At 40.8% G+C, this 13,292-nt stretch overlaps 1 protein-coding gene across 5 annotated transcripts in view; it reads right to left on the bottom strand.

Annotated features, from left to right (window-relative positions):
- Window positions 1–13,292, bottom strand: part of Vezt (vezatin, adherens junctions transmembrane protein) — a 53,509-nt gene that overhangs the window by 38,292 nt on the left and 1,925 nt on the right. Inside the window, exon 1 of one of the 5 annotated variants that reach the window (XM_085683393.2) lies at window positions 1,688–1,804. The exons of the other annotated variants lie outside the window; for them this stretch is intronic. Within the exon in view, the coding sequence (XP_085539519.2) occupies window positions 1,688–1,696 (9 nt within the window). The 5' untranslated portion in view covers window positions 1,697–1,804. Of the gene's footprint in view, window positions 1–1,687; window positions 1,805–13,292 lie in introns of those variants that run through there. 5 annotated transcript variants of the gene reach the window in all.

Raw genomic sequence — 13,292 nt, 5'->3', positions numbered from 1 at the left:
GGAATATGGCAATATATACCACTGGCAAGGGTGGGGGAACAGGTACTTCATATACTGTAAGTATAGGTAGTAAAATACAAATCTGTATATCCACTGACTTAGTACTTTTAATACTAGGTGTCTAGCATTGATCACCCTGTATTATTTGAGCTACACATATATGTAGGTATGTAAAATAATATATTAATGTAAGACTTTCTCAAAAAAATGTACTTAGCATAAGCACTACTGATAAAGAAGGTATCAGTATCCAATTAAGTGCTACTTTAGCAAATGAACAAAAGCATCTTGTGCTGTTTTCCATGCCCAAACTAATCATTTAATATTATTAAATATGTTTTTATTTAAAGTATCAGTACTATATTTAAGCCACACTGTTGGATCTGGCAAATGCTAACCACTGTCAGATGTTAGTGACTAGGGATTGCCAGGCTATATTAAACACAAAAGCAACAGGAGAGCCGCCACACTTGTTACTACTGTTGCAGTGAGGAGCACAGCTTTGGCACAGAGACCTGAGGCTGCAATGTTTAGGAAGGAACTGCTGTGTGGATGTCCCAGCTACCCAAATCTGTGCTCATCCTGGTTCGCAGGCCCAGGAAGGAGTTCTACTCCGTTACTGAAGTTACCACATTACCAACTTTTTTTCAAATGTATATTAACTCATATGTGGTACAAAGTAAGTCAGTCAAATATTTTTAGAAGTTTATACCATGCCAAGAATACCTCTAAAGACCTTGACTTCAAAATAAAATTTTTAAGGAAAAGGCTCTGAAAATTAAATTGATTTGATGGGAGACTATTTAAATATTTAAATCTATTTATTAAATTGATTTGATGGGAGCCTATTTGTTTGCGAATCACAATTTGTCACTTTAAGACACTAAAAAGACCTTTTATCTTTGAATATAACTGGTTATACAGAAGTAAAGTCATGGCAAGGTAGCACAGCCTGAGGCTCCCAGAGAGTCAGTAGCTGAGGTGGGAGACTCACTTGAACCCAGGGTTTGACATCAGCTGAGGCAACATGACAAGGACCTTTCTTAAAAAGCAGACAAGCCATAGGTCTCACCATGATCACCACATACAGAATGGGAATTTGGGGGGGGGGGCGAGGCTGCTAACGATGAAAACGTTAAACACCTTCATTTGTATGACTTTCTTATGTCTGCCAGGCTAATTTCTGAACACATAAAATGAACTGAGGAGGAAGACTATCATTACCGAATTATACAACTACTTTTAAAATTTTAAATGAAGACTTTCTTTAAAGAATCAAAACTCAAGTCAAAATCAACAAACTGTTCAATGGAAAATCAATTTCTATTGCTATAGAAACCAGAATTTATTTGCTTGTCTTTAACCCCGTAAAGATTTGTAAAGTAAAATCTAAAATGTTCAAACTCCTCACTGCCTTCTCTCTCCTAAGTGACTGAGAAGTATCATAGGCTAGTATCCTGCAATATTAAAATTATAAATACTTGTTGGAGCTTACATATTTTAGCACAGCTTCTAAAATACCACTTATTTCAAAAGCCCCAAATGGAAGCATTTAACTGCTCTATAACATGAACAGAGACAAAACCTAATGGCAAAATCTAAAAATATTAAAAGGAGATAAAACCTAATGGCAGAATTTAAAAATATTAAAAGGTCCCATAAAACAGCATCCAACTAAACTACTCACAGACAGCATAGTTTTCGGGGCTCCGGTTTCCTTGGTGAAACATTCACTGTCTCTGCTCCATATCTGATGCAGACTTGATTCTGTGAGGTTTCCCACTTGTTTCTCCAGAGCTACAGTACAAAATGGCCACTGGATAGGAGGGCGTGTCTGTCATTACTAAGCATTTTCTATCAGAAGCAGTGCTTTGAAAAGCCCTGGCTATCATTTCCTTAGGGCAACTGCTACTCAGCGCCAGCAGAAGGTAATGGGGAGAGGGGAGCTTACCTTCCAAGGACACCAGCGCACATTTGAAAGTCTATTTATACACCAGGAAGGGGGGCACAGACTCACACATCTTCTTGGCTGCCTGCTGGCTTCTAACAATTTTCACTGAAATGAGTCCCACTCAGCTGATCTTACATGAGGTACTATGAACAAAAGTTTATGGAGGAGACATTTTCAGCCCTTGTACACAGCATAAATGTTCTCTCTAAATCAAAACACTATCTAAATAATAAACAAAAAAATCAAACTCATCAAAAAGCGGGAACCGACCTCTGCAGCAAATAGACTCAACCTACTAAAAAATAAAGATCAACGGCGAGCTATTCCTGACAGTTGCTAGGTCCACCACTAGAAAGGTGGACTGAGTTCTCCCTGGCCTTGGTGCTACGAGGCTTTCAAGCTTTTAGAAATCTCGCTAATTAAGTGGTGTATGCTTGCTGAGGAGCTTGTAACTATCTATCATTTTCAGTTGATCAAAAGGCCAGGTCCAGCATATTTGACATAATGTTGGATGAGAAGAACATGCAAATAAGACTAAAATGAAGTTTGAATGCTAAGAGATAACAACTTTATTTTTTTCTTTCTTTGCCTACTACTCTAAGTTTGGAAAGTGAATACAAACATGCCCAGTGAAGAATTAAATTAAAATAAAGTAAAAAAAATAACACAAAGGAGATTCTTTGTGGTTATTACGCTTATTTATCTATGGTGGCGGCGGCTGGCGGGCATGTGAGTGCCATGGTGTGGATACGGAGGTCGGAAGACAGCCTCTGGGAGCCCATTCTCACCTCCCATCGTGTGATCAAACTCAGGTCAGCAGGCTTGGCAGGGAGCACCTGTACCTGATGAGTCATCTTCTCAGGCCTCCATGAGGCTCTTAGATATAGCAGAAACCTTTTTCTCAAAATGATTATTCCTTTTCTTAGAAAGTCTCAGATGCTAGGGATGGTGGTGCATGTCTATAATCTCAGCACTTTGTGAGTGGAGGAGGCAGGAGGTTCAGGAGTTGGATACACATATACAGTTCAAGGATAGCCTGTCATTAAAATAATACATTAATAAAAAAACCAGTAATGCAAGATATACAGAAGTAGAAACTCCATTTTCAGTAAAGGTCTTAAATTATATGAAGTTAAAAGTTTGTGGATCAGCCAGGATGATTTCCACTAATAAGATATAGATGGCTATATTCTATCAGCCACACTGACTGTAATGCACATTGAAATACAGGATGTCTTCAAATACCTTATTTCAAATTAAAGATAGTGGGCACTTTGGTTTGCTAACCTGTGATGTGTCTAGCATCAGGGAGTCTCAATGGGTACTAGACGCAAGATTCAGAAAATCCAGAGACAAAAGACTTAATACATTCCTTGTAGCTTGAACCTTTTCCTCCTAAGTCCTTAAGGCAATATTTATTGCTGGGAACTTGGGGGACACTTGGCACAAAACCAGAGAAAGCCAGCACTAAGTCAGGGGCTCCAACCTGAGCACACACTGAACGTGAGTAGAGTCTCTTCTTGTAGTTCCAAATTGATGTTTCCAAAAACCCAACCTCACTCACTCCACCCACCAGAGAGCTTTACTCAGAACAGAGGTAGGAAATGTTTCATACTGAGGAATCACCTGACATAAAGGATGATCTCACTGTAACTGGGGGCAAGCAATGGAAACGAAGTGATTCATTCAGAATCTTACCGCTAATGAATGTAAGTCAGCTTCTGAACTGAGAGTCTTTCAACAAAGCTTTGTAAAAAATGAAACATTTTAATGTAAGTGCATAAAGTACCATGGTAGTCATAAAAGTAATGCAGGCAAAGACAGGAGTGGTGTCACAGGCCTATAGTCTCAGCACTTGAGGCAGGTGGATCTCTTGAACCAGGAATTTGAGGCCAGCATGGGGAGCATAGCAAGAGCCTGTGTAAAATCAAAACCCAAAGAGCAGATACTACATGCATCATGGCCTCAGACAAGGAGACTTCACGTTAACAATGCAATACAAATATGGAAGACTGCCGGGGTGTGGCGGAGTGTGAGAGCTCCTTTGCAACATTCATGGGGCCGCTGGTTGCATTAACAGCATCACAAAACATTAACTATCTGATGGCTTCTTTCATCAGAATTTTAAAATTTAAATTTTAAATTTAAAATTCTAAAATTTAAATTTTAGAATTTTAAATTTTAAAAATAAATCAATAAATCTGTATTTGAAACCAGAGGATATGTAATAAATTCAAAAATCAGAAGAACCCAGCAGGAAAAGACAGACTGCTCTTCAACACTAATTTTTATAATTCATATTAAATATGTAGCTCTGTTTGATATGTCTGGTGATAAGCTAGTTTTAGCGGTGCACCTTCTATGACATTGGGTTGTGACTTAAGGCCGATGATCGTCGTCTATACAGTGGTAAAGCAGCAATGCTGCCATGCTTCTCAGCTACTATTTGGAACTACATTTTTTTAAATAATAGGATTTAGGGTTTTATGTTTTATAAACTGAAACAAAAGACTCAATTTAAGGAAACACTGGTTGTGTGTAATTATTCCAGACAGTAAACTCCATCAACAAAACAGCAAATGCTACCCATGCCCATGTACTTCTTTCCATTAGCCATTAGTCAAATCAATAATGCAAGCAGGAAAGAATTCACAACAACACTCCACACAATGCCTCTTGTTCCGTAAAGAAGGATAATAGCTTTTAAAAACACGATGAAGGAAGATGGAGTCGAGCAAGAGAGGGATTTTCAATGACATCCAACCATTTCCAGTGTGAGATGTTGGCGAGCATCATTTCCTCCATCTCCATGGATTTAGCTGAGGTGGTGCCTTGGGCAAAATGGGCAACAGCTGAACACATTGCCAACAAAGGACTAACTTTTCACTTCTACGTGAAGTGTAAAAGATGGAGGTGAGAAAAACATCCAAAGATGAAAAATGATCTCTTCAGTCAAGAGTAAGAAAAAAAGGAGGAAGAAATTCAACGAATACCTTTAAAAGCCTTGGATAGTAAAGGGTCAACTAGAGAATTGGGTTACCAGGAGCCAAAATGAGATGGAAACACAAAATGTTCCTCAAGCTGAGCACGATGGAGCAGACCAGGAATCCCAGCTCCCAGAAGGTTGAGGCCAGAGCATCACAAGCTTAAGGACAACCTGCGCTAAAGCTGTCTTTCGGTGTAACGGTCTCCTTGTCAAGTGCTTTCCTGTGTAGGAGCAGCAAGCTTTAACGGTGAATGCAATCATTCAAACTTTCTGCAACTGAGTTATGTAAAAAATATGAGCCAGGCATTGTGGTACACCCCCGCGAACCCAGGACTTGGGAGGCAGAGAGGGAAGGATCTCAAGTTCAAGGCCAGCCTGGGTTATGCCGTGGGGCCAAGAAGGCCAGCTTAGGTTATGTAGTAAAATCCTGTCTCAAAAGGAAAAATTGAGAAATTAAGAAAGACTAAAATCAGAACTTTAGTGCGTTTATTTCTTTCTTCTCCTTTCCTTTCCTCTTTCCTTTCCTCTTTCCTTTCCTCTTTCCTTTCCTTTCCTTTCCTTTCCTTTCCTTTCCGTGCACAACCACGCCTGGCCTCAGTGTCTCTTCTATACCACCATTCAGACTATGAAGACTCAAAGATGAGCTCTGGGATGACTGAAAGCACAGTAAAATGAATTAATAATTTAGGAAGTAATTCATGAAATTCAGGACAGACACCCTAGGAAGAGGGTGGAGGGGTGGCACGGGTTAACAGTTCACATTGTTCCTCTAAAGGAGCCATCAGGTGGCTCACAACTACCTGCGCCTCCAGCTCCCAGGGGACTCAATGCCTCTGTCCCCACATACAAGCCCACACCACACATATATACATAATTACAAATAATTAATAATAAAGCCTAAATAATAATAAATTACAAATAATAAAGCCAAAATCTTAAAAAGATACCTTAAGAGTTAAAAAGAAGGGCTATCCTTGGGCTACTCTTCAAAACTAACGCTTTTTTATTTTAATGTGGTATTTGCCTCTCTGATAAAGTCTGTGATGTGTATGAGCTAGACTTCTGACAATGAAAAATCATTAGTGTGCACAGTGCGACACCAAACACATAAAGAATGATGAGCTTTCTCAGGGAAGGAGCGGCTAGGCCTCAGGCAGATGTATAGTCTGGTTTATTGAGTCTCCACCGCACCTCTCACATTCCAGTGTATCTCTTGTATTACTGACACAGGTAAGCTGCACTTGACACTGACCAACCGTGTAGCTAAACTTGTGGACAGAGATCAGAATTCTCCAAGTTGGTGTACCTGTCAGAGATCCGGAAGGTGGAGGGAAAGCAGTCCACATTCTCTCCCTCTCTTGGCGTTTTCTGAGACAGGGTTTCATTACCAAGTTCAGGCTGGTCTCAAACTTGCAACCGTCCTACCTCAGAGTCCCTAGAGCTGGGCACTGCAGGCTTGAATCATCACGCTGGGCTCTTCTGCTTTATGCCCAGGTATTCCTAGCTTTATGAGGACAGCAACAGTGACAGAGCCTAATCCATTCTCTTTAGCAATAAGCTAACCACCAACATCTAACATCAATTTCCATTCTGCTTTTGGGTGATAGGTAGGCTTCTGTTTTCTGTACTAGGGTTTACGGCTGATACAGATGCAAAATAGCTCTCATTTCAAAGGGATTAAAAGATCATCTATTCTGGGGCTGGGGAGATGGCTCAGTGAATAAAGCGATCCAACCCAAGTCCAAGGATACTGGTTCAAATCCTAAGACTCCATATAAACCAGGCATAGTCACTCATGTCTGCAATTTAAGAGACAGAGAGATGGGAGGAAGACCCAGACCTTCCTGAAGCTAATGGGCTAGCTACCTGGTATCCATAGTACTGAACAAGATACTCTTGTCTCAAACAAGGTGGAAGGTAAGAACCTTTAACCCTTCTGTCCTCTATCTCCACATGGACACATCTGCATCAATGCACATGAGTGCTTGCACACACACACACACACACACACACACACACACACATACACACACAGAAATGCACACAAAAGAGGAGATTTATTGTAGAACCAAATACCAGTACGGTGGCAGAAGAGCACAGTTCCAGGGTACCCCAGACACTATGGTCCAACATGGTAACAGTTTCATAAAGTTCTTATAGTAACAGAATAACAGGTATTCTAAATCATGATTCTTGATCCTGATCTCACTATTGGCCTCAGATACTACCTGACATTCTTAGCCTTTGGGTTGGTGGAAGGTAGGGATCTGTTTAAACATTCCAAAAAGATTTATTTAATAATCATGAAGCTGTTATGCAACACACAGAGGTGGGCAATAAATTGTTATTTGGAGGGCCAAAGACAGCCCGAGATAAATTTGGCTCCCAACCTGTGAGACAATCCATCAGCTGGCCCTGTAGAATGTTTAGCGTACGTGTAGCTTTGCTCTTCTGGGAACTTTGTTTCACACTGGAACAGTATTAAACATCTAGAACTAGGGCCAGTTAGCAAGGCCTGAATACATGCACTGGCTGAGTGAGAGTCAAATCACAGCTGACAAGGAAACTTTGTGCCTCACAAGGGCTCTGTTTATCAGGGTTTAACTGTGCACAGCTTGAGTGAGCCAGGCCTATCTGAGACCTCAGTGCACAGCCTGGGTGAGCCAGGCCGACCTGAGGCCTCGGTGCACAGCCTGGGTGAGCCACGCCTACCTGAGACCTCGGTGCACAGCCTGGGTGAGCCAGGCCTACCTGAGACCTCGGCGCACAGCCTGGGTGAGCCAGGCCTACCTGAGACCTCGGCGCACAGCCTGGGTGAGCCAGGCCTACCTGAGACCTCGGTGCACAGCCTGGGTGAGCCAGGCCAATGCATTTTATGGTTCAAAATTTGGATACTGACTTTGCAAAAAAATCTTAGCTGACATTTTTATGGTATCCACGAGGTGACAATGTAATCGCAAAACCCCCAATTAATCCAAAATCAAATATTTGTAACAGGTTTGGAGGAGGTGAAAGCCTAACCACTGGTCAGTTAGATTCCTTTTTTCTTTTTTAAAGATTTATTTATTCTTATTCTATATGTATGGCTATTTTGCCTGTATGTATTTCTGTATATCACATGCATGCAACGCCCTTGGGAGCCAGAGGATGGCACTGAATTTCCCATAATTAGGGTTATAGCTAGTTAATTGTCATATGGATGTTGGGGTTTATTTTCTTAAATAATCTATTTATTTTTATTTTATATGCATCAGCATTTTACCTGAATGTATGCCTGTGGAAGGGTGTTAGATCTCGGAGTACAGACAGTTGTGAGCTGCCACGTGGGTGCTGGGAATTGAACCATGGTCCTCTGGGAGAGCAGTCAGTGCTCTTGACCACTGAGCCAACAGGTCATGTTTGGTTAGAAGGCGACACTTTACAGAATTCTACAGACTCCAGACACTATGGGCCTATAACACATGAACTAATAAGGGGATGACTCTTCTGTAAGGTTTGATCTTTCTGCTATCCCCGAGTCCAGATCACTGTGTCTCTTACTGCAGTTGAGGGCATGAAGAAGCAACAGTGTCACGGAAGCAGCTGACAGGACTGTCCACCTACACTAATTGGAGCTTATTAATGTTATATTATATTATTACATTTATATAATTATATTGTTATAATGTTAATTTGTGCCCTTTATTTTTATAATCTATAGCTTAGAGTTTCAACTTTCAGACAGACTGCTCAAAAAATTGGTTATTGGTTTTGTTTGATAGGCAGTTATGACCTTCAGTAAACCCAAAAGCTAAGGGAAAGAAATGTGTCTGGAATCCTGATGAAGTTCAAGTAAAAAGAGAAGAAAAGCCCTGTGAGAGTTGTGGCTTTAGGTGGTGGCCAAGTACTACTATATCCAGTACACTAGCTGAGTCCTGCAGGATGTAGATGCCAAGGGAGTGCGGGTGACAGGGTCCATACAGTCAGTACACTAGCTGAGTTCTGCAGAATCAGATGCCAAGGGAGTGCGGGGTGATGGGGTCCATACAGTCAGTACACTAGCTGAGTCCTGCAGGATGTAGATGCTGAGGGAGTGTGGGTGATGGGGTCCATACAGTCAGTACACTAGCTGAGTCCTGCAGGATGTAGATGCTGAGGGAGTGCGGGTGATGGGGTCCATACAGTCAGTACACTAGCTGAGTCCTGAAGGATGTAGATGCTGAGGGAGTGCGGGTGATGGGGTCCATACAGTCAGTACACTAGCTGAGTGCTGCAGGATGCAGATGCCAAGGGAGTGCGGGTGATGGGGTCCATAGTCAGTACACTAGCTGAGTCCTGTAGGATGTAGATGTTGAGGGAGTGCGGGTGATGGGATCCATACAGTCAGTACACTAGCTGAGTCCTGCTGGACTGTAGATGTTGAGGGAGTGCGGGTGATGGGGTCCATACAGTCAGTACACTAGCTGAGTCCTGCTGGACTGTAGATGCTGAGGGAGCGCGGGTGACAGGGGTCCACAACAGTCAGGGCTAGAATCACAAGTCTGAGAGATACATGGAGAAAAATAATCACCAATAACACAAATCCCCAACCAACACTAAATTAAGTCATGAGTTAAAGAAGAAATCAAGATGGTAATCATAAAATTGTGAGGCAAACTACACCTCATACTTCATAAAATACAGCCAAAGCAAGTAGTCACAGGAAAATTTATAGTCTTGTCAGATATTTTCAAAACTCAAGGTTATAATTAGGGAGAGAAAAGAAGACAAATAAACATAAAGGCATAAAATACATAAAGCTTGCCATAAGCTATGCATTTTTTAAAAAAATTGAAAAATACAAACTATATTAAGCTGATCAAACAAAACCAATATCTAATTCTTTGGATTGTCTATCTGATAAACTGAAACTCTAATCTATGAAACATAAAAAGACAGAAATAGTCATTGCATATAATAAGTTCTAATTAATTCAGTCTCCTAAATGAGACTAAAAACGAAGAAATTACTCCTGAAAAGAAAAGCTGGCTGGTTATGGTGGTGTCAGTCTTTAACTGTAGCACCTGGGAAGGAGGCAGAGACAGACTCTGTGTGTCTAAAGCCAGCCTGGGCAACTTAGCAACTTCCAGGCCAGCCAGGGCTTCACAGTGAGACCCTCTCTCAAAACAGGCAGCTGGGTGTGGTGGTGCACACTTGCAGTCTTGGTAGGATGAATACCACTAGTTTAAGACCAACCTGGGCTACAGATGGAAACCCTGCCTCAAAGAAACGAAGGGGAAGAAAAGTATTGACTGAAATATAGGAGAGTTTGCTAGAAGACTTCAATAACACCTGCTGGATGCTTATAATGTAGGAGGCCCTGGTCTAAGCAACTGGAGTCGGCCATTTACGATTTACCAAGGCTCTCGGCAGTCAATTTCACTATTTCCATGCCCTATGGAGAAACTTAAAGCGTAGACAGTAACTTGCTCAAAGTCACATCAACTAGTATGTAGCTGAAATAGAAATTCCTGTTATAGAGTCCACACCTTTTATTAGACTATCTCTCAAAGAAAAAAAAATCAAAATATAAAATTATAACTAGAATCAAACTGACAGATTACATCTACTTTCCTTTTGAGGAAATGACTATCTTTACAGGCCAATTTGGCTCTACTTTCAAGGAAGAGATAAGTCTGAATTTTTAAAATCAGTATCAGAACACAGAAAGAGATGGGAGGCTGCCTGACTCTAAAAATGCTGAGGGCACAGCTGGACGGTAGAGAATATGCTTAACATGTACAAAGTTCTTGGTTCAATATGAAGCAACAAAGACAAAAGGTAGGCAATAAGTGTTTTGTATTAGAAGATTCAATATTACAAAAATGTCACATTTCCTAAAACCAATCTACAGATTTAATGTAATTTCAAACAAAATCTCACTGGGTTTGTTAAGAATTGAAATTCACAGGCTCATCATTTTCAAAGTCATAAGGAACAGTGAGCCAGGAACAGCCAGAGACGTAAAAGGAGAATCACATGGCACAAGGGAAAAAAAGCAAAAGCTTGCCCAGCTCTGATATAGCACATGACTGTAATCCACCTTGGAGGCTGAGGCAGGGGGATCACAAGTTGTTGAGTAAATCCTGGCTTACACAGTGAGACTTTGAAAAGGGTGGAGAGATGCCAGATGTGGCGGTTCACTGCCTTCAACCCCTGCATTCAAGGAGGCAAAGACACCATCTCTGGGGGTCTGACCTGGACTGGTCTACATAGTGAGTTCAAGGCCAGCTACTACATGATGAGGCCGGTCTCAATAAAATAAAATGGCACTTTGATTTATAATAATGACAACACAATTTAATGTGGGAAGGGATTTTACCAGGTCAACCAAATAACCGTATGGGGAAAAAAAATGATAGTTCAATTGCAGAGGGTCAGATAAAGCTTTTAGAGAAAACATCTTTGTGATTTTTAGGGATTTCTTTGGAGCATTAACCATAAAAGAAAAAAAAACCTATTAAGGGGATCTTAATGAATTTAGGCGATTCTGTTCTTTGCAGAGACTGACAGCGAGATGGCTCAGTGGGCAAAGGTAACTGCTGCCAAGTCTGAGGGCCTGTGTCTGTTCCGAGGGCCCACACATGGTGGAAGCAGAGAGCCAGCTCCTGCGGGTTATCTTCTGCCCTCCATGTGTGTACATACACAAACACAGAAGTGGAATAAAATTTTATTTCATAAAAAATGGGTAGAAGTCACATACAGCCTAAGGGATGTGGGGTAGATATACAATTAAGGTCTATATATAGGTATATAGTTTCATTACTAATAAGAGAGAACCAATGGGAAACTCATACTAGCCATTAAACTAGCATTAAGCATCTTAAGTTCCATATCAGAGATACAGAAATGCAAACCACACAGAGACACCACTACACATCTACCAGACTGATACAAGGACCGAAAGAGCGCTGGTAAGGACGTAGCATGAGGACACCTCTTACACATCGCTGACAGGAGTTTGGATAACTGTTATGGAATGATGTGTGACAATATCTATGTAAGCCACATATGTATTTATATTATACAATATCTATGTAAGATATATGTATTTCCTATAATCCAGTATTTCCACTTCTAAGTATATACCCAACAGAAACACGCTTAACAAAGGCACACACTTGAAGGTTCTTAAGAGCACTACAGTAATTTCAAAGCAGACACTACTTCAGTATGCCCTAAAAAGAGTCATATAGTCACACGAAATATTGTGTCACAATAAAATCCCTAGGGAACCATATAAATGAATCTCACAAAGCCGGAAGGAAGAAAAAAAAAAGACAGACACCAAAAGAGAATGCAAATGAAACTTCAAGGCATGCAAACAAAACGGGCAGATGAAACTGACCTAGGTTATTACAGTTATGAAGAGCCTGTCATCTGGGGTGAGAACTAGGAACTTGAGAACAGCAGAAAGGAGGCAGTGGTGTCATGATGCTCCACTTATTATTTGAGCATTCATCAACTCGTACACTCTCAGTACATGGACATTCCTTATGTATACTGTCAAGTGTGCATGACAAGGAGCATATTATTTCAACACCCATTATCTATATGTGGCCATTCCTTATGTATACTATCTTGTGTCTATGAAGACTATCAAAAAAGTTAAGCAGAAATCTGTCAAAGTAAGTCTTCAGATAGGATAGTGGTGAAGGAATAGATGAAGAATCCATGAAGGGGTGGAGAGATTGATCAGCGGCTAAGAGCACCGACTGTTCTTCTAGAAGACCTGGGATCAATTCCCCACACCCACATGGCGCTCACATCTGTCTGTAACTCTTGTTGGGGATCTCACACCCTATTCTGGTCTCCAGGAGTACCAAGAATACATTTGGTGCAGAGATATACAGGTAGGCAAAATACTCATGCACATAAAATATTAAATCATAAAAGGAACGCGCTGCTGGATAAAACAAAACCAAAGAAGAATTCATGTAAACCAACTTTTAAGACTCTAGGCTGAGAGTGCAGCATGTTTATTAAGCATGGACAAGTACTCGGTTCAATCCCTAGCACTAAAATCAGAAATAAATGAATATACTTTTAAATTGCTGATAGATCTATAAGCGTAAATCTCAGCAATATAATGTTATTGTTGTGGGGCACAATGGGATGCACCTATAATCCCAGGCACTCAGGAGGCTGAGATGAGAGAGTGGGAAGTTCAAGATCAGCTTGAATTATAAGACCCTTTCCCTCCCCTGCCTCCGCCAAAAAAGTGTATGTGTTTGTAGGGGGGGACAAGATTAATGGCACATTTAAATTTAAGTAAAAATATATTCAAAACTCTGTGATATGCTAAACGTTAAAAAAAAATTTAAAAAATCACACAAA

This window comes from Myodes glareolus, chromosome 26 (genome assembly GCF_982192425.1).
Source record: "Myodes glareolus chromosome 26, mMyoGla1.1, whole genome shotgun sequence".
NCBI lineage: Eukaryota > Metazoa > Chordata > Mammalia > Rodentia > Cricetidae > Myodes > Myodes glareolus.
This window is presented reverse-complemented; position numbering and strand designations above follow the sequence as displayed.